The following is a 22019-nucleotide window of genomic DNA, read 5'->3' as shown; positions in this document are numbered from 1 at the left end:
AGTGGGGGAATAAGGTGCTTAAACCATCCATACGACTAGGGGTGTCAAATATTAATCTATTACAGATAGACTAACTCCAATTCCAATCCTATGAATATTTTTGACCATTTTGGATCGATCCAATTCAATGTGTAAATCGTCTAGTCTGTTCAAATTAATTTTAATTTAGATCGGTTTCCAACCCAAATCTGGTCTACTGATACCACTATTCTTATCTTTTATCAATAGACCAGATATTGGTTCAATCCAACCCATTCCACCATAAATCCATTATGTGTGGATTAGGTCCATTCAAATCCAATAAGGCAATAAATACTTACTGGTCCAATTCAATATGTATTATTGGTCCGTCCAATCTCTCCAATTAATTTTGATTTTAGACGGGTCGAACCCAAAACCAGTCCATTGACATCCCTATTCCAGCGACACATGTTACAATTAGCCCTACTCTGCGTCATGTTTAAGTCGAGGCTGAGGCAGGGGAACCTTCAACATGCAAATGTGCAATGCAAGAACAAATCTTCGCCACGTGACGTGACTTAAAAATTGGGTCTATTCCCATCCTACGCTACTCCTTTGGGTCACTTCACAGAATGAGCATCTTGTCAGTTAGTCATTTCACCTCTTCTTCCCTGTGTTTTAATTCCCCTTTTCCCCGAGCCAACCCAGCGGTCAAATTTCAAAGGACGACGGTCGAAAAAAAAAGGAGGGAGACATGGACGAGGTCGGTGTTGATGAGGAACTGCTTTTCAAAATTGCGAGCGAATGTGCGTCCTAGAAGTGGGAAATGACATGGCAATAAAATATAAAACCATCTCAGGAAGCATCACTCTCCCTCTCTTTCCTTAAAACTCTTCCTTCTCGTAAGCCTGTCTTAATGTTTCTCAGAAGAATCCATGGCGGACAAGGTGGAAAGAACTCTATCGGTAAGCTTTGAATCCCCACCATTTCCGAGTCTTCCGGTGGGCCTTCAGCTGAGAAGGGTCTTCAACAGGTTCTGTGGTTTCAACTCCATGGAGAATGAGAACAGCGTCCCACGTCGACGAAGAATTCTTCAAGGGGAGGTTGAAGAAGATGAACTTCGATATGCAAACGCCCATTGCCTGTCATCCTACTACAGTGTTTTTGTCGTCCGTCTGGCCATTATGGTATGTCAAAGTTGTTTACTTGACTCAAGTAGACTTTCTGATATGTAGAACAATGGTAGAATGAGGACAATAACTCAATCAACATATAGTTCTAGAGCCTTTCCTTCGTTTTCTGATAAGTTATGGTGCTTATATTAATCAGATTCAGTTCAGCCGAAGTGTATGCTCAAGTTGATTTCATAAAATATCTAGCTATACAGTTCAGGATTTTTTTAATCGGTTTTGTTCATTATATAATAAGCATGCTCAAATAATATTGGGATTTTCTACACCATTTAATTTGCTCATAATATGCACCCTGTTGCATTTTATGATATACATGAAAATATGTGTATTGGAGTCCTCTTAACGCAGCGTGGAAGCAATGAGAACCGGAGCTGGCTATGCAAGCACCGGGCGTTCGCTAGCACTTAGCGAATAACACCGATTTCTCTAGGAGAGAGAAAAGGTGGCGAAACTCAAAGAAGAGAACTCAAGAAAATCTGAAAATGTGAGGTATGAATTGATTCATAACTTTGGGAAAATAGCAGTATTTATAATACATTTGGAAATTGTAAAAGAACTAGGAAATAATAACTAGGATAGATCTAAATATCTAATTTGATAGGATCGAACTTTCCTTGGTTTGAGTTCCACCGTCCGATCTCCCTAGATGCATGGATCTTGGATTATCTTGCTAATCTTGATGCTTCTTGGAGTTTTTCTTGATAATCTTGGAAGAGTCTTGCTCTATCTTGGAAGAGTCTTGCATTATCTTGCTAATTTTGGAAGAGTCTTGCTAATCTTGGATTCTTGGATCCCTTGCTTATCTTGTATTCTTGGATCTTAGTTAACTTATCATTATCCTAGGAGCTGCCGCCCCTAGGGATGAGATGGGCCTCCATCACCTCTTGTGAACCCAGAAGCACGAGTCCTTTTTCCTGGTAAATATCCAGATTGGGATTGGTATATTCGTGGGTTGAACAGGTTAAGAAGAGGAATCGAGGAGACCATATGGAGAGGAGCAATGATCTGCACTCCAAATCAAAATTAACAGGAGAAAATTAAAAGATAAATGAACGAACTTGAAATTAAATGGTCCATTGGTTCAGTTTTCCCAGAAAAGTTCAAAAGAGACATTGGTGGATACAATCATTTTGCTCTAGCATGACCTGTACAACTAGCTACCAAGTGAAGTGATACATTGGTTGTTATTGTGGCATGTTATATCATTCAGCTTTCAAGAGTAAAAAAATTGTTCCATCCTTCAATATGTCATTCTGCCACCTTCCAAGAAAAAGTCTGTCAACAAGCTAAGTTCTTTTTGGCTGAGGCCCTATGGTGTAATACTGTAATGTACTAATGTTCCTTCGGTCTGTCTGGTTAATGTAGTGTGTTATTTGCTTGTCCAAAAAAATGAAAAGAAAAGAAAAATATTGACTATATTATAATATCTCAAGCTTACCATTTATAGTAAATTCCATGCTTTAAATTTAAGTAATTTTCATCTAGTAGCTATTAGGGTGTGATTCTAAAAATTTTACCCAATAAAAAAAAATTGTTATCAAAATATAAGATAACAGGGGAGGTTGAGATCCTCAAAAGGAGGATGCTGGCAGAACAACATAATTTGTTTTGTAGTTTCCTTATTTTCTGTATCAAGTGAAGCTTTTGTATACTTGTATCATTGTATGCTTTCCTGTAGTTTTTGCATTGAAGGGTTCAAGAGCTTCTACTTGGTTGAACAAGAATTTCTACTCCATAGATGGTACATAGGGAATGGTATGCAAGGAAAACAATATGGAAGTGGAAAATAATCTAAAAGGGAAAGATTGTTGAAAATAAAAAGGATAACCCCCTCTTATTTTGATTTTAAGATTTAAATTTCTAAAAGAAATCGCCTTCAAAGGTTTAAACTTTTTTTCTCAAAAAAAAAAAGTTGCCTTCAAAGGAAAGGGGAACAGGCCATGAACCTCCATGTCATTATCCTATTAAATTGATAAGACGATCCTTGGTCTTTTAATCAACCTTCATCATCCCAAAATACCCCTTTTTCATCCATATCCATTTGTCAACTTTAATGGGCCCAGCTCTCTGAGGCCTTGGGAGGGGTAGACTGGATATGGACCTAAACTCGCTTTCAGCATCCTTTTTTGCACAGAAGTGCCATTGCACCAAACAATGGTTGATACATGGAATCTCTTCCAACAATTGTTACTGGCTTCACTGTTGGATTCCCGTTCCATTAACACTGTGCACTATTTGATGTTTGTTGCTGCTGCTGCCATCTATGCGTCAAGTTACAGCTAGTGGTTGCTGACTTATAGGCATGGAGACTTCCCATGGAAAGTTGCTTGAGATTGTCATATCATCAACCATTTCATATATCAAGATCCCACTTGTATTAATGCTTTCTCTTAATAACATTCTCCATTAGAAGTTCTAACACTCCAGTACAAAGACATCTAGGCTTCAAGTGGAACTTGAAAGATTGCTTACATTTTGATTCTCAAAAGTTCTGTCAGAAGAGGGTGAAGAACTAATTGAAATGAAAACAAGAAATACCACCAAACGAACTCCAATAACAAAATGAATTACAGTTATCGAGCAGAATTACCTACTGCATAATATAATTTTGACCGGGATCTAATAGAAGCTTTGTTGATGTGCTCACCCATATCAAGTTTTTAATAAAAATACACATACATGTTGATACACTGTCTCACATGCACAAAATATAAAGCTTTACAGTTAACTGATACAAGTTCTTGCCAGCCCCCTGTCTGTGTTTTCTTAAAAGGCAGAAAAATATCTAATGATAAAACATAGACGTCATGACATCAGTAAAAGGTCAATGCCTTTTTTCAAATTCTAAACATCTCATATTTTCTCCTTTTTCATTTGTGTTTGTTTTGCAGGTCATGCTTGCAATTTTAATTGGGATGCTAACCATACTTACATGGCATTTTACAAGGGTCTATACAACAAAATCAATAAACAGCTTAGCATATGATCTACGTTTTGAACTTCTGCAGCGTCCCATATTACGGATGTGGAACATTTTGAACTCCACTGTGGAAATAACCATGGCTCAGGTTAAACTCTCTGAGTATGTAATTAGGCAGTATGGCAACACAACAGCCCAAGAACCAAAATATGAGGTTAATCCCAATTCTGTTCCATGTTTATCATTTAATTATGCTTTTTAACAGTTGCTTCAAAATTATTTAGAAACGTTTTTATCTCTACAGTGTTACATCAATGACATTAACTGGATTTCATTCTTGGCAGTTGTATGAAGTGATGCGAAATGTAACGTGGGCACTTTTTGCAAGCCGAAAAGCTCTCAATGCAATAACTATAAGTTATAGAAATGGCTTTGTCCAGGCTTTTCACAGAGATGATCATAGGAGTAACAACACATTCTACATCTATTCTAACCTTGCAAATTTTTCAGTTAATGGGACCCACAAGCTTAATGCCCTATCAACAAATCATGGCTGGAGTGATCAATCCCTAAATGGCAACAAGTCTGCAATTTGGTATCGAGAACCACTCAATCCAGTTACTGGTGAGATGACAGGGGAAGCCAGACCAATCCCACCGGATGACCTAATCAATATAGCAGGTTTTTCAGAAGTACAAGATGGAGCAGCTTCATGGCATGTCGCAGTGAGCAAATTTACAGATTCACCATTTCTTTCAGCAGCATTGCCAGTCTGGGGCCCTTCTAATCAAACTATAGTGGCGGTTGTGGGTGTTACTACAGCACTTTATAGTGTAGGTCAGCTGATGAGAGAACTAATGGAACTACATAGTGGTTACATGTATTTGACTTCTCAGGAAGGCTATGTACTTGCTACATCAACAAATGCCCCGCTCTTGAGGAATTCAACATCTGGACCCAAGCTTATGATGGCTGTTGATTCAGAAGATCATGTTATAAGACTAGGAGCTGAGTGGTTGCAGAGAGTATATGGCGAAAATTTTACCCAAAATCATGAGATTCATATTGAAAACGCCAGGCTTGGCCACCAAGAATATTACATTGATTCCTTCTTCCTAAAGCTAAAACGACTTCCCATGGTAAGATTATAACTCATTGGCTCATTCTGGCCTTTTCTACATCCAAATTAACATGAGAGATCTTGGTATTATTGTTGAGGTGGGATATGTGGTGGATAAAGTTCTTTTTTCTTGGCTTGAAATATGCTTAATTTGCTTAACTGCTTATACTCTTCTTTGTGATCTTTGCTAAACACTAAGCCTGTGTTTGGTTTGATAGAAAGAAGAGAGAAACGGAAAGTTGGGGGTTCCCTCAACTTTCTGTTTCTCTATTATTTTCTGTCAAATCAAACACAGCCTAAACATCAGAAAAATTCGGTCAGTCTTCCAAGTCTCTTTGTTTCACTTAATGTTTTTGTTGAAATGCTTAGTAGCATATGATCTTGTAACGGATAAAATTTCATGCAGGTGGGGGTTATCATAATTCCTAGGAGATATATAATGGGAAAGGTGGATGAAAGAGCATTTAAGACATTGGTTATATTGATATCTGCTTCTGTCTGTATTCTACTCATTGGCTGTCTTTGCATTTTGATACTGACAAATGGAGTATCAAAGGAAATGAAACTAAGAGCAGAGCTCATAAGCCATCTCGATGCAAGAAGAAGGGCAGAAGCATCAAGCAATTATAAGAGCCAGTTCTTGGCAAACATGAGGTGATCAAATTCAGCTTTACATTTCTACTATTATTGATAAAATATATAAAAATGGTAAATGAGAAGTCCAGGTGGTTTTATCAAACAATGCTTTGTTGCATTGAGAACTCTACATTTCAAACATTGCATCACAGAATAAGAAACCAATGCCAGTGTATAAATTTTAAAATATCTCTCAAATTCTTTCATGGGAAATGTTTAATTAATTCAAGTTGTAGCATTTTTCCTTTATTTCTATATAAAACCTATGACTTTCTAACAAGTCAATCATTATACCTATATAAGGAAAATAAGTTTCTTCTTCGTTTGCATCACAGTCATGAGTTGCGAACACCTATGGCTGCAGTGATTGGGTTGCTAGACATTCTTATGTGTGATGATTGTCTCACAAATGAGCAATACGCAACAGTTACCCAGATCCGTAAATGCTCAAATGCTCTACTTCGACTTCTCAATAACATTTTAGACCTTAGCAAGGTGAGCTCTTCGAAGAAAAACAGTTATTTTATGGGTAAAAATATGCATGGATGTAAGTCATATTTAGCCAATTTTCTTTTACACAACTGGGTTTAAGGGTATTTTTTCTGCGTTTATATGGTTAGCTTGTAATTTGTTTTAATGTTTGTCAAAAACAGCATAATTGCAATAATAAATGTAGCCAATACAAAGAAATATCAACCATATGATACACATTCGATGAATGTTACGCAAATCCTGACATAAGACTCTGAATTTGGTTCAACCACAGAAGAATTCAGCTCTCTGGAATCCATTTGCTCATCATCAGTCTGTTGGATCCTCTTCAACCAGAAATGATATTATATAGGGAGCTTCCCTACACAACCATCCATACTTCTGCCATGTGGAATGATGAAGTGGGCGAGTTTCAATTTTTAAGATTAAACTTTCCAAAAAAGATGGGTTTATTCTGACCACATTACAAGGATTTCTAGGCTCATATTTGTCCTATTAATATAAGATGTTGATAGGAAAGTTTGCCATGTCGAAGATTCCTTGGTCATCCAACCAACTTTGCTAGACAACCCAGCTAGTAAATTCCTTGGTCTGCTAGTCAGATTGTCTAGAGAAGCTGGGTAAACAACCAAATAACTTTCCATATGGCAGCTTGGTTTGGGGCCCAAAAGGACCCCGTATGTTCCTTTCATCAGGCTTTGCTAATGGGCCAAATTTTACCTAAAATCATAAAGACCCAAATGATTTAATTTTCAACTCTATTTTGGATTTTCTGATCACTTAGAAAAGCTCTCACCCTAAATCTTGGCATCAAGTCTTCCATAATCAACCAAAGTTTTAGCCTAGGATAAAGAATTCAAACAACAGTTTGATTTTTAAGTTAGAACCCCATGACGTGGCTTATTCAGCGCGTGGCCCAAATGTCTGGCATAGACTTAAAGGAATTTCAGACCTCAAGCTCAACCATACAACAACTAATCAGATTATAAGTGAGACAGTCCAGTAACATGAATTTCCTTTCTCTGGATATGTTTTCATAATCACCAAATTTCTATTTTTCACTGTCATAAATAATAATGTTGTATAGGTTGAATCGGGGAAGCTAGTACTGGAGGAAGCTGAATTTGACTTGGGGCGAGAACTTGAAGGTCTTGTAGATATGTTCTCTGTGCAATGTATTAACCATAATGTGGAGACTGTTCTAGATATCTCTGGTATGGCTGTCCTCTTCATCATTTAAAACTCATCTGGCCCAACTCTAAAAGCTAATGGAAAAGAATCGGATCCAGGAAAGAAATCTATGATTATTAGTTCAAAGAATTTCTTTCTAATGAATTTTTTCCTTGCATTTGTTCTTTTGTAGATGATATGCCAAAATTTGTCCAAGGAGATTCCGCTAGAGTCGTTCAAATATTTGCAAATCTCATTAGTAATTCTATCAAGTTTACATCATGTAAGTGCAATTTTGTCACTATCAATTGGCAACTGCCCACAATGTTTCAAAAATGAATGATCAATAGAGCTAATAGAAAGTCACCATTATCTAATAGGAGTTAAATAAACAAGAAGTTTAGTGGTGAATCTTAATACAGGTATAAGTGGAAGCTAGAATACAAGGGAAAGTTTTCTGCCTAACAACCTACATGAGGAACACAGCATCCTATTAAGTTGATATGAACAGTTATTGTCATACAAACTTGGAAACCCCTAAGATCTTGTAACCAATTAGTGTGCATCCATTTTATGCATATCACTAAACCATTTGCCATTTTAGTACTTTTGGTTCATATTTTCTGTTCACAGGATGATTAATGCAGCCAATTGATATGATCTTAAGCCTATGTCTCATTTTGTTTCTCCTTAAGACTAGAACAACTGAAAACTTCTATCTCTAGTCTGTCCACATGAGAAATCCTATTTGCAACCATCTTTCATTTTTTTTTTCACCAGATTTAACTGAAAGTATGTGTAAGAATGCAAGTATGAAATGTTATTGTCTGTCAATCTATTCAATATGACAGTCTGACAATTTGCATCATAATAATTGGTGAACCAACATAAAAGTCCCTAAAAATTCCAACCCTATCTAGAAAATGTAAGCATCTTCCTGTTGGAACTTCCATTTCTGTCACTGGAGTGGTGACTGCAAAACAAAACTGAGGAGCCAGCATGTTTACGCTTCACCAACCGAGTGAAACCATACATAGTTTTCATATTCATTATATTTCCTCTGGTATATAAAATTTGAATCACATGTATGATTTGAACAATGTGTGTACATATCTGGTAATATGCTAAAGCCTTTCTGAACCATTCCTGAAAGTTCTCCGTAACATAAAAATTACAATTTTCAAAACAGAAACACACACACACATGCACAAAAGGGAGGAAATATAAACATTAAACAAGGTTAAGTGAAAATAAGCACTGTGATAGAATTTATTAAAGAATGAAGTTTTCACAATTTTGCATTGCTTACAGCGGGCCATATTATTCTGCGGGGGTGGTGTGAGAATTCCATTTCTTTCAGTAACATTGCAAGGATGCCCCTCAATCAGAAGGAATCATGTTTTGCACTCGGAACAAAATTGAGGCAACATGGAAGCCATGCAAAGAGAGGCTTCAAGAAAGATAACAAAATAGTTCTCTGGTTTGAAGTCGATGACACTGGCTGCGGTATGAGATTTACAGCTATATAAAGCAAATATAATAACTTGGTATCTGTTAAATGACCATATCATCAGCTTCAAAATAGATCAAAAGTATTTTTCTGTTATGTAGGAATTGATCCAAGCAAGTGGGAGTCTGTATTTGAAAGCTTTGAACAAGCTGATCCCTCGACAACTCGAACGTAAGCAGTTTAATAAGTCTTAAAACCACATATGCAGAACATTATGTCATAGACCAAATTCAGTACAAGGTGCACATACATAGAGACTGTCCAATTAGTGGGCTGGTTCTTGGATTGGACAATGTTCAGGATGATCCCCATTAGATATGCTTAATAGTCCAACTGAAACAGTATTGTTCCTATGGTAACTGGTCATGGTGGCTGCTCCATAGATGGGGTTAGCATTGTGTCTTTATGATTCTTTGGGCATGTGATGAAGTTAGGCATATGCATCTTAATTGCATGTCAAGATCAAATCAATTTACTGCCATGTAATTACACTTATAGTTGTATTATCATATATTATCTATTTCTTTATTACAAATGGAACATACAAAATACAACTTTCATATTTTTCTTAAATTTTTTTTTTGTGCTTTTTTCAGGCACGGTGGAACTGGTCTTGGCCTATGCATAGTACGCACCCTGGTGAGTTTAAATGTTTTCACTACTCAAGTATCTGCCATGCATGATGGGGGAAAAACATAATCGGTAGAGACTCACACTCGCCTTATAGGATTATAATGTCCTTGTTTGGCTATCTGAAAGGCCATTACCCAATGTTTGTCCCAGCTATCTGGGGTCTTAAGAGGGGTAGACTGGATGTGGACGTAACCTTTGGCTATTTCTCCCTCCTTTTGCACGAAACGGCCATTCTCTCAGACTCAAATCCAAGTTCTCATTCTTTTCATCATGAGACTTACCATTATACAATGTAGTGGCCCCTTTTTGGCTATCTGAACCATCCAAACGATGTATCTCATAACCTTTACTCCTACAATTTGTTAGAATCAAATTTTTGTTATGAAATATCACAAGTTTGAGTACTTGGTTGTGCATGTGTTGCATGCACCATTTCTCTGGTTTGAAATGCAATTAATTGACCAAAGCAGCATGTTGTCAACAATCATTCACGTTACTCAAAACAACTATTCATCTTTACCATTCACTATGACTTCATACTTGATATGTCTCATCTTCTTTTTGAGAACATGGGCAATCCAGGTTAATAAGATGGGTGGAGAAATCAAAGTTGTCAAGAAAGATGGCGCAGGCACTCTAATGCAGTTATATTTGGTTCTTGGAACACATGTGGATAGCATGGGACAAACTTGTCAAATAGATTTTTCAGAACAGAACATAATGGTGAGTACCGAGTAGTAGTACTATATTTTATTGTCCCTCATTTTCTCAGTTTTTTAAGGAATAAAGGTTCCAAAATCTTTTATCATATGTACATCAAGGAGTACTATCTCTCTTACTAGAACAACTGAATATTGTTTGGATAAAATTTTAACCCTTGATAACGTCGATGCAGAACCGGAAGTTGAGAAAAGGGAAGTCAAACCAATTCCTTCCTCTCTAGATCTATATGGGCCTTTTAGTGACTATCATGTTGGGCCAGTAATCATATTTTAACAAATTTGATGTATTGAACAACTTCAAGCCCAATAGATATGTTAGTTGGCCCAAATCCCACAACTTCCATTCCAGCAAGCCAAAGAAGTTGATTGCTGTTAGGATTTAAACTCTGAATTACCGATTAATTAGTATGGAAAACAAGAAATAATTGAGAAATATGTGAATTATAAAGCAAATAATAAGAGCAAAAGAAAGGTAAAGATGGTACCAGATTTATGTGGTTCGGTCAAAGAGACCTACATCCACGGGAGAAGAAAGAAAACTTGTTTATTCATGTCCTTGATGAGAGAACTACAAACTGACCACCTTACTAGTGCCGAAATGCCTTTAACAAAGCCTTGAAGCACTCAAAAGCATAGATGACTGCTTTGATCTGGTGTGAAAGAACCCTTAATGGCAGCAGTGAAGAAAGAAAAAACCGATCCCAAATAGAATAGGAGCAGATCTTGTTGGAAGATGGCGATGGAGTTCTCCCAATCTCTTCAGCTTTCTAATGCTCTCTCTCCATGCACCTACTATCCCCAGGAGGCACCCTTTTTATAGAAGAAAATAGGGAACACGGTCCCTAAAATTTTGGCGAAAAAAATGGAGGGGCAGAAGTGGAGGAGTAAAAATAAATGCAGCAGTTTTGGTGGAGTAATTGTGACTGTTGAGTCACAGCAGTCATACCAAAAGACAATAGTTATTGTGGCTGTTGAATTCCTTAGCCACACCAAACGTCAACAATCTCCACCTTGGCGAGAATTCAAACAACAAATCTTCCTCTCCAAATGCCCTAAGGGCATCAAGCATCAAATGAGACAAGACCCACCAAGTTGATGCAAGCATCAAACTTGGATGATGGTAATGGCTTTTTCAACATATCTACAGGCGGAAGCTATTTTGTTGACCAAAACACGACCATCCTCAACAATATCACGAACAAAGTGATAACGCACATCAATGTGCTTGGTCGGCCGGTTCACTAGAATATTTATATGTTATGCTAGTTACATGAAAGGACATATCTGCCCTTGGTGTTTACATCATAACACTTAACAATATAAAAAACTGAAACGTAAATAACAAAACTAGAATAACAGAATAACATAATAGATAGACTAGGTATATTCTACCCTATGGACAGAGTGGCCCCACAGCTGTGGGGCCCACATAAGTTTCTCTACACTCCCCCTCAAGTTGGGAGTAAATGTTTATCATTCCCAACTTGGATAGATCCACTTCTAGCTTCTTTCTTGATACAACTTTAGTGAGGATATCTGCTAGTTGCATATTGGATGTGATGTAAGGGAGGCATATTTCTTGAGATGAGACCCTCTCTCGTACAAAATGTCGGTCAACTTCAATGTGTTTGGTTCTGTCATGTTGCACTGGATTATGTGCTATATTAATGGCTGCTTGATTATCACAATACAACATCAGAGGCTTCTCATACTCAATACCCAACTCCTCAAGTAGAGATCTTAGCCATAGGATTTCAGCCACTCCGTTGGCCATGGACCTGTATTCTGCTTCAGCACTAGATCGGGAGACAACACTTTGTTTCTTACTTCTCCAGGAGACAATGTTTCCTCCCACAAGGGCACAATATCCCGAGGTAGACCGTCTGTCATCAACACTCCCAGCCCAATCGGCATCTGTATAGACCTCCACCTTCATGTGGTTATTGTTCTTGAACAGTATACCCCTACCCGGGCATCTCTTCAAGTAGGCTAGAATTCTTTCTGCCGCAAGAAGAGATGTGTGATTCTAGGAGAATGCATGTACTGGCTGACAACACTAACAGCATAAGTAATATCCGGCCGAGTGAGGCAGAGATATAGGAGCTTTCCTACCAACCACTGGAACATAACTTTGTCTTCAAGCAGCTCCCCACTCTCTGCACTAATCCTGTGGTTCTGTTCAATGGGTGTATCTGCAGGTTTGACACCCAGCTTTCCAGTTTCAGCCAACAGATCTAAAACATATTTCCTCTGAGAGACAAAGATCCCCTGTTTAGATCTAGCAACCTCAATGCCCAAAAAATACCGTAGTGTACCTAGATCTTTCACCTCAAACTCTTGATGAAGGAGCTGTTTGAGGGACTCAATCTCATGGCTGTCATTTCCTATCACCACAATATCATCAACATATACTGCAAGTAGTGTCAGTGAAGACTCCACCCTCTTGATGAACAGTGTATGATCTGACTGGGCCTATACATAACCGAATTTTCCAAGAGCTAGTCTGAATCTGTCGAACCAAGCTCTAGGTGACTGCTTCAAACCATACAATGCCTTATTGAGCCGACAGACCTTCTTACTTGTCTCTGTATCATAGTATCCAGGAGGCAACTGCATGTAAACCTCTTCCTGCAAGTCCTCATTCAGGAAGGCATTTTTAACATCCATTTGGTACAAAGGCCAAGTGTGACTTGCTGCAAGAGATAATAGAACCCGAATGGTGGTCATCTTGGCTACCGGGGCAAATGTCTCCAAGTAATCTATACCATAAGTCTGAGTGAACCCTTTTGCAACTAGCCGAGCTTTGTACCTCTCAATGGATCCATCCGCATTGTGCTTCACAGTAAATACCCATCTGCATCCAACTGGTTTCTTTCCTTTGGGCAAGTCAACTAGTTCTCAGGTATTATTTTTCAACAGGGCATCCATTTCAACTTACATTGCACCTCTCCACTCCGGGACTGATAGGGCCTCTTGTACTGTTCTTGGAATAGGGACATTGGAAATGGAACTAAGGTTGGACCTGTAGGTAGGAGATAGGCGATCATAGGATAAAAAATGGGAAATACAGTGGGTTGTAGATGTGGTACAATGTCGTTTCCCTTTACGGACTGCAATCGGAAGATCAAGGTCATCTGTAGGAGGTGAAATGGCAACAATAGAAGAAGTCTCTGTGGGTCCTGGGACTGTAATGTTTGGACCTGGGGCCGTAGATGAGATTGGAGCTGGCCTGGACTGCTGATGATCGGGATCAACCTGCCTGCACCGCCTATGATAGACCCTCAACTCCTGATCCCTCTGACCACCCTCACCATTGCAGCTTCCATCACCCAATGGAATAGGTAAAGGAACTACCACACTCTCACTGCTCTCCCCCTGAAGACAAGGACTTAAACCCCTACTCTCACTGCTCTCCCCCTGAGGAGAAACCCGAGGACAATAGGGTGTCTCCTCAAAGAAAGTGACATCCATGGAGACGAACTTCCTTCCTGTGACAGGACCATAGCAGCAATACCCCTTTTGAGTTTGTGCATAACCAAGGAAAATGCATTTGGAGGCCTTGGGTTCAAACTTGGAGTGATGGGGTCTGAGAAGCTGAACAAAACAAGTACAACCGAATGTTTTAAGGGGAATAGAAAACAACTCCTCATGTGGGTATAGAAGGGAAAAAGGAGATCGCAAATCAAGAACCCGGGAAGGAATCCGATTAATAAGATATACTACCGTGAGGATAGCATCACCCCAGAAGCGAATAGGGACATTGGAGGTAAACATAAGACTTCTAGCCACCTCCAAGATGTGCCTATTCTTCCTTTCTGCAACCCCATTCTGCTGAGGTGTATGAGGGCAAGAGCTCTGATGGATAACTCCATGAGTAAGAAGGTAAGATGCCAATGACTGAGCAAAGTATTCCTTTGCATTATCAAATCTAAGAACTTTAATCTTGACATCAAACTGGGTTAGGATCATTTGGTGAAAGTTTTGGGTCAGGGCGGGAACCTCATCTCGTGAACGCATAAGATAAACCCAAGAAAACCGGGTATGGTCATCAACAAATAACAAAAAATATCTGTACCCACCCATAGAAGGAATGTGATATAGCCCCCAAACATCCGTATGCACAAGATCAAAAGGACGATTACTCCTTTTATTACTCAATGAATAAGAGTTTCTACAATGTTTAGCAAACTCACAGCTTTCACATTGCAACTGGGACAACTCAACAGACTCAAACAAAGTAGGAAACAGACTCTTTAAGGACCAAAAAGACAAATGACCCAATCGGTTATGCCAAAGCATAACCGAACTCACACTCTGGGAAACAAGTGACCTCTTACCCACTGACTCTTCCCGACGAGAACTCTCCTCGAGCAGATAGATCCCATTCGTCTCACAGCCAGTCCCAATCACCTTCTTCGTCTCCAGGTCCTGAAAAACACATCGGTCAGGAAAGAAAGTTACTGAGCAGTTCATGTGTTTGGTAATACTACTGACTGAAAGGAGGTTAGTATCAAGCTTAGGAACATGTAAGACAGAAGACAAGGAGATCGTATCTGATAACTTAATGTCCCCCTTCCCAGAAATAGGAACCAGGGAGCCATCAGCAATAGATACTTTATCCCTACCAGATGACAAATGGTAAGAGGTAAACAGTGAAGGCAAGCTAGTCATGTGGTAGGCTGAAGCTAGAGTACCTGAATTTACGGTTGTAATCTAACCACCCATCTCAAAAACACTACCATAACTGATGCTCCCAAAGCTGCCTTCTGCCTGATTTTTAAACTCCATCTCGGTCAAGTCTTAAAACAGCACTTGGAATACCAATCACAATCAAAAACAGTATGGCCTGATCTATATTCACAGTGTATGTGCACAAAACTGGGATAACTCTGATCTGAAATCAACCAACAAACACAACAGTGGCTGTTCGTAGAGCTCTAACCCCTTTAAGAGAGTTCGAAAACCCCAAAAAACTCTGAACAACAGCTTAGAAGGTCTGATTTGCCTTTGCAGAATTAGGGTTTTAATCAATCCTTAAAGTGATCAATTCAGTTGCACAATCTAATCAGTACTGTATAGATAGACTTGCAGTAGGGTTAATATGAAACCCTAGAATCTGATCAATGCTAACAATAAACTTGAGGACAGCTCTAGATAGATCACAAGATTCAGTCCAGCACTAGGGCTTGCCGCAAGATCACTTTCAAACTCTAGTGCAGAAAGAAACAAGGCTGAGACAGTTCGGTGTAAAACAGTAGGGTTTTAGTCACAGCAGAACAATGGGGTTTGCTGTAAAACCCTGAATCGAAGTGTAAAAACAGTAGGGTTTTAATCACAACAGAACAATAGGGTTTGCTGTAAAACCCTAGTGAATCGAAGAGATGAAAACCTAGAACGGTTCAGCCTTCCTCTCCAGATAGGTCCAACCTATCTTTTCTTAGAAAAATAGACGACTTACAAGAAAAGAATTGTTTGCTGCCTTCTAGGGTTACCTGAACCCTAGTCTTCTCTGATCCTTCCTGACCACCAACACTCTGCAACCATGACAAAACTTCCAACAGCTGCTAGCACTTCTGGCGATCTCCAAGAATCAGTCTGCGAACTCCACCTTTTCAGCTTCTAGTCCTAAGAGATTCTCATGTGGTCGGCTGGTATTAGACTCACATAAGAAACCCTAACTTGGAACGACCCTCAATTTAATTAAACTATTACTCCTTTTATTACTCAATGAATAAGAGTTTCTACAATGTTTAGCAAACTCACAACTTTCACACTTCAACTGAGATGACTCAACAGACTCAAACAAAGTAGGAAACAAACTCTTCAAGGACCGAAAAGATAAATGACCCAATCGGTTATGCCAAAGCATAACCGACTCACAACCTGAGAAACAAGTAACTTTTTATCCACTGACTCTTCCCGACGAGAACTCTCCCCGAGCAGATAGATCCCATTCGTCTCACGGCCAGTCCCAATCACCTTCTTCGTCTCCAGGTCTTGAAAAACACATCGGTCAGGAAAGAAAGTTACTGAGTAGTTCAAATGTTTAGTAATACTACTAACGGAAAGGAGATTAGTATCCAGTTTAGGAACATGCAAGACAGAGGACAAGGATATAGTATTCGACAGTTTGATGTCACCCTTGCCAGAAATAGGGACAAGAGAGCCATCAGCTATAGATACTTTATCCCTACTAGAAGATAAGTAATAAGTAGTAAACAAAGAGGGCAAGCTAGTCATATGGTCGGATGCACCTGAATCTATTACCCAACAAGGTTCAGTAGTACCTGGAGCGGAGGCATGGTAGGCTGAGGCTCGAGTACCTGAGTGTGCAAAGGCCAATGTGGTCGGGGCTGACGATGACTGCGGTAACTGAGCTGAACTGCCAACTTCCTTCAATTGTATTAGAGCAGCCCGAACTGCAGCTAAGGTCTCTAATGGTGTGCCTCTTGTGCCAGATGAGGATGCTGCATCAGTAGTCATAGCCACATGAGCATTACCCTTTTTATTTCTCAACTTTGCCGGGACCAAATGTGGATGCAGCTTCCAACATGTTTCTTTTGTGTGTTTAGGTTTCTTGCAATGCTCACACACCACATCGCTTTTATCTTCCTTCTTTCTGTCCCTCTCTGAATCACCCTCTGTTTTGGGTTTGACAGCTACCAAGGCAGGTGTAAGCGGCTGAGGTTGCATCATGACTTTCCTCCTGGTCTCTTCATTGTGCACTAAGGAGTATGCCTGAGAGAGGGTCACACTATCTCTGGTCAAAATCTGCTGCCTCACAATATCATATTCTGAATTCAGTCCTGCCAGGAACTCAAACACTCTGTTTGTCTCGATGTTCTTTCTATGTATCTGAGCATCTTTGGGACTCTCCCACTCAAGAGTCTCTAAGTGATCAATCTCATGCCACAGGGACTTCAAGGTAGAGAAGTAGACCGACACCGGTTTCTCTCCTTGTTTAAGGGAATTCACCTCACATCTCAATTCATATGCTCTGGCAACATTAAGGGGCTGGGAGTAAGTCTCTTTCATCACATTCCATATCTCCTTGGCTGTCTTTGCCCATAAGTAATTTCGGCTGATATGGGGCTACATAGAATTACAGAGCCATGTCATAACCAAGTAGTTTTCTTGGACCCACTTGGTATACATAGGGTCTCCCTTGGAAGGTTCTGCCACATCTCCCAAGAGATACCCTACTTTGCCCCTTCCCCCAATAGCTATCATGGCTGATTGGGCCCATTCCAAATAGTTTGATCCATCAAATTTTACGGTTGTAATCTGAAAACCTGTCTCAGAACCACCACCATAACTGCTGTTCCCAAAATTGCCTTCTGCCGGATTCTTAAACTCCATTTCGGTCAAGAACCAGAAGTCTCAAAATTAGGGTTACTACAGTCAAAACCAGCACTAGGACTACCAACCACAATCACAAAATCAGTATAGAACCAAACTGTACTCACAGTAGATGTGCATGAAACATGTATAAAACTGATCTGAAATCAATAGCCACACACAACAGCAACAGTCCGAACTGTTTTTACCCCTTTAGAAGTGTTCGAAACCCCAAAAGAAAACTGAAAAAAACAGTTTGAAGAGCAATCTGATATGCTGAAGCCAATTTGAGGTTTTAATCAGTCCTAAAAGCCGTACACTCCAGACAGTACCGTACGGATAAGGTTTGTATTAGGGTTAATATGAAACCCTAAAACTGATCAATGTTGAGGAGAACTATTAGGGTTTGCCACAGGGATAAGATCACAAGGTTCAGTCCAATACTAGGGTTTGCCGCAGGGATAAGACAAAACCCTAGAGAATAGAGAGATAAAACCCTAGAGTGGTTCGGCCACCTTTGCTGGATAGCTCCAACCTATCTTCTCTGATATTACTTCTCTCAGAAAATAAAAGACTTACAATAGGATGCAGTTCGCTGCCTACCAAGGTTACCCGAACCCTAGCCTTCTCTGATTCTTCCTGATCACCAACTCGCTGCAACTGTGGCACTTCTTCAAACAACTGCTAATCCTCTGGAGATCTCCAGGAACCAGTCAACGAACTCTGCTTTCTCAGCTTCCAGCCTTAGATGGTTCTCATGTGGTCGGCTGGACTAGACTCACATGAGAAACCCTAGCTTTGATACCAAGTAGAAGTTCAGGACTGTTATCAGTCTTGAACCCTAATGGATTACAGGATCGAAAATAAGAAGGTAAGAGGAAAGAAGAGGAAGAGGGAGGAGAAGCAGTAGAACACAAGAGTTGAAAGGAGCAGAAGCTTAATGTTCTGCCGCCGCCACTTTAATTAATATTTATAGGTTATGCTCATTACATGGAAATGACAGATTTGCCCTTAGTCTTTACATAACAAATAGAGCAAAAAATAAGACTGAAATAAATAACAACTGAAACAACTAAATGACCAATAGCTAACCCTTGGCAGACTAGAACATCTTCTACCCTACGAACACAGTGGGACCGTAGCTGTGGGGCCCACATCAGTGTTCTCTACAGTCCTCTCATGAAACATCTGGTCATGAGTCAGATGTATGGCACTCTGACTGTCACAATAGATCACTGTAGCCTCCTGACTACCTGTGAGTTCACCAACCAGATTTCACAACCATAAAGCTTCCTTAGCGGCATCAGCCACCACCATATACTCAGCTTCAGTCGTAGACAAAGCAACAGTTGACTGAAGTGAAGCTTTCCAGCTAACAGAGGTACTACCCAAAGTGAAACAATAGCCAGTGAGAGATCTCCTCCGATCAAGATCTCCAGTATAATCAGAATCACAATAACCGACAAGCTTCTCTGTGGATCTTCCAAACTTAAGGCAGAAATCAGATGTACCTCTTAAATACCTAAATATCCACTTCACTGCTTCCCAATGAGCCTTCCCTGGACAGGACATATAATGGCTCACAACACTAACTGCCTGAGCAATATTTGGACGCGAGCATACCATAGCATACATGATGCTACCAACAACACTAGAGTAAGGCACACGAGCCATATATACCTTCTCCTCATTAGACTTCGGTGACTGCTTCGCCAACAATTTGAAGTGAGCTGCTAGAGGAGTGGAGACAGGTTTGGCATCTGACATGCCAAAACGATCAAGAACTTTCTCAATATTGTTCTGCTGACTGAGAAACAGTTTCCCGTTTTCACGATCACGAATAATCTCCATACCCAGAATTTTCTTCGCTGGACTCAGATTCTTCATCTCGAACTCACTATTCAAGAGAGACTTCAACTTCACAATTTCAGACTTATTCTCAGAAGCAATGAGCATGTCATCAACATATAATAACAGATAAACAAAGGAATCATCAGAGAGCTTCCTGAAATAAACACAACTGTCAAAGGCACTCTTGGAATAACCATTAGAAGTCATAAAAGCGTCAAAGTGCTTATACCACTGCCTTGGAGACTGCTTAAGGCCATACAGAGACTTCTTCAACAAGCAAACGTGGTCTTCCTTTCCTTCCACAACAAAACCATCTGGTTGTTTCATATAAATCTTCTCTTTCAAATCACCATGCAAGAGTGCTGATGAAGGGAAATTTGGCCCGACCTCGCGATCACCCGACACGTGGCAAAGGCAAGCAGCTCGGGACAGTAGAGCACCCAAAGCGAACATCGGAAGCAAGTCCAAGCCGCTACCGAGCCCGAACTCCAGACCGCTGTACTTAGTCCGAACTCCTTGTTAAGAGCGAGCTCCATGTCAAAAGTCCGAGCTCCCTAAAACCCGAGCTCCCTAAGTCCGAGCTCGGTACTAGGAGCCTGAGCTCCCTAAGAACCCGAGCTCCCTAAATCCGAGCTCCCTGTTACGAGCGAGCTCCCTACTGAGAACCCGAGCTCCCTGCAAGGAGCACGAACTATACTGGGCCCCAAGCCTCACAAAGCTGATCCGAGCTGACCCGTGACAGCTCGGAACACTCCAAACCGAACTCAAGGCACCTCACTCGCCACTCCAACACTTCACCTCCAAAGCACCAGGCCAGCCAAACGTACCCGACACCAAGGACGTCTCTGTCCAGGGGCGACGTACCTGACTGATTTGGGATCTGACGCCTGACAGCCGCATTTCAAACGGCTTCCTGCCACCGCCACCTGCAACCGTCGTCGCTAGCCGCAGAGACGGCTCCGACAAAAGGAACAGTGGCGGTTCTGTCCGACCAGAGGAAATGACACCCGAACTGGCAAGAGTTCAGAAGTAATCATGCCCGACCTGACGGAGGCCTGGAAGTGAGTGCGCGAGGTGGTTATAAAAGGCTTCTACCCCCCCAGGGACGAGGTATGCTAACTCTCGCGCTATCTGGTTATTCTTGCCCCTAAAGGATTCTAACTTGAGCTTCGGAGCCCTTACGCCGGGTTCTCCCCGGAGCTTCTCTTCTCCCATTTCAGGTTCCTGTTACCCACTCCAGAGGCAAGATCGTCAACAGCTAAGACCGGCCAGATTGTGCATCATCAATTGGCGCCGTCTGTGGGAACGCTTCAAAAAGCCTCCCTCCAAACTTTCATATCCTTTCCTTCCCTGAAGAACTCATTACTTATGGCCTCATCCAGCAACGCCGGATGCGGCACAGAGACAAACACCACCGGGGAACAGCTCCAAGTTCCTGTGGTGTGTGTAGGGCAGTTCACCATCCCCCTCACGGTGGATGGAATCCCCAATCTGACTACGCCACAAGCAGTGGCACCTGTAAGCCTGCCCTCCGCAAACATTTCCTTCCCTCTTCCCATCGAGACCACCTTCACAGAACCGACCGCCGTCCCCCTGGCAGCTAGCCAGAATCGGTTGGACGACTTAATGCAATGCATGCGGGCAATGCAAACCCAGATGCAGCAGTTCCAGCAACACCAGCTTCACCAACACCAAGTGTTGCACAACCTCTCCCAATACCACTATCAGTAGTAGTTTCCCCAACTGACACCAAACCAACCACCGCTTCCACCTCGCCACCCTGCCCCGAAGCCAGTAAAGGCCTCTCCGCAGGATGGGCGCCTTCACCAAGGAAAGGCCTCCAGGCCCCAGAATCCCCCAAACAGCCAGGCCTCGTCCCCAGGCCGGAGAGAAAGAAAAGCCATCCCCGCCTCGCGGCTCGCAGGCGGATCAGGAACCTCGCCCGCGAGGTCAGCACCTCGGGTCTCAAAACCGGAGTCCCCACTGGTGGGAAACCGATTCGGCGCACTGACGGCAGCGGACTACCAGAACTCCGAGCCCATCGAGCTCGGCAACACGGAGGCCAGCAGCGCCAGCACGAGGCCCACTCAGCAGCGGAGACGCCGTCGAAGTCGACGGACCGCCACCCGTGTCTTATCCGAGCTCAGAGGCAAAGGCGAGGCGAGCTCGGACGAGGTAGGAATTGCCCCGATTCTCTCAGTTCCTTCCCCCCTCGCCTCAGAACTCCTGGCAGTCCCCTTGCCTAAAGATTTCAAGCTCCCGCCCCTAGACAAGTATGACGGATCCTTCGACCCCAACGACCACGTGGACGCTTTCCAGTCCCAAATGCACCTCGCCAGGGCCAGTGAATCATGCATGTGCGTGGCCTTCACCACCACCCTCAAGGGGGTAGCCCGCACTTGGTACAGAAACCTGGCCCTCGGATCGATAAAGTGTTGGGCTCAGTTCGTGCAGGTCTTCACTGCACACTTTG

General features: G+C 41.4%; 1 protein-coding gene across 2 annotated transcripts in view; it reads left to right on the top strand.

The window, feature by feature from the left end:
• Positions 1-663: 663 nt before the first annotated feature.
• LOC104590043 (histidine kinase 1-like) overlaps positions 664-22019 on the top strand; it is a 35429-nt gene continuing 14073 nt past the window's right edge. Inside the window, exons 1-12 of one of the 2 annotated variants that reach the window (XM_088888997.1) lie at positions 789-926; positions 995-1148; positions 4046-4288; positions 4419-5213; positions 5601-5848; positions 6166-6325; positions 7410-7536; positions 7686-7775; positions 8804-8998; positions 9104-9173; positions 9599-9641; positions 10218-10358. In XM_088888997.1, coding sequence (XP_088745123.1) covers positions 1014-1148; positions 4046-4288; positions 4419-5213; positions 5601-5848; positions 6166-6325; positions 7410-7536; positions 7686-7775; positions 8804-8998; positions 9104-9173; positions 9599-9641; positions 10218-10358 — 2247 coding nt within the window. In that variant the 5' untranslated portion in view covers positions 789-926; positions 995-1013. Of the gene's footprint in view, positions 1149-4045; positions 4289-4418; positions 5214-5600; positions 5849-6165; positions 6326-7409; positions 7537-7685; positions 7776-8803; positions 8999-9103; positions 9174-9598; positions 9642-10217; positions 10359-22019 lie in introns of both variants that reach the window. The other variant, XM_088888996.1, reaches the window with a different exon arrangement.

The sequence above is a fragment of the Nelumbo nucifera genome, chromosome 5 (assembly GCF_055504915.1).
Source record: "Nelumbo nucifera cultivar China Antique chromosome 5, China Antique-T2T, whole genome shotgun sequence".
Classification (NCBI taxonomy): Eukaryota; Viridiplantae; Streptophyta; class Magnoliopsida; order Proteales; family Nelumbonaceae; genus Nelumbo; species Nelumbo nucifera.
This window is presented reverse-complemented; position numbering and strand designations above follow the sequence as displayed.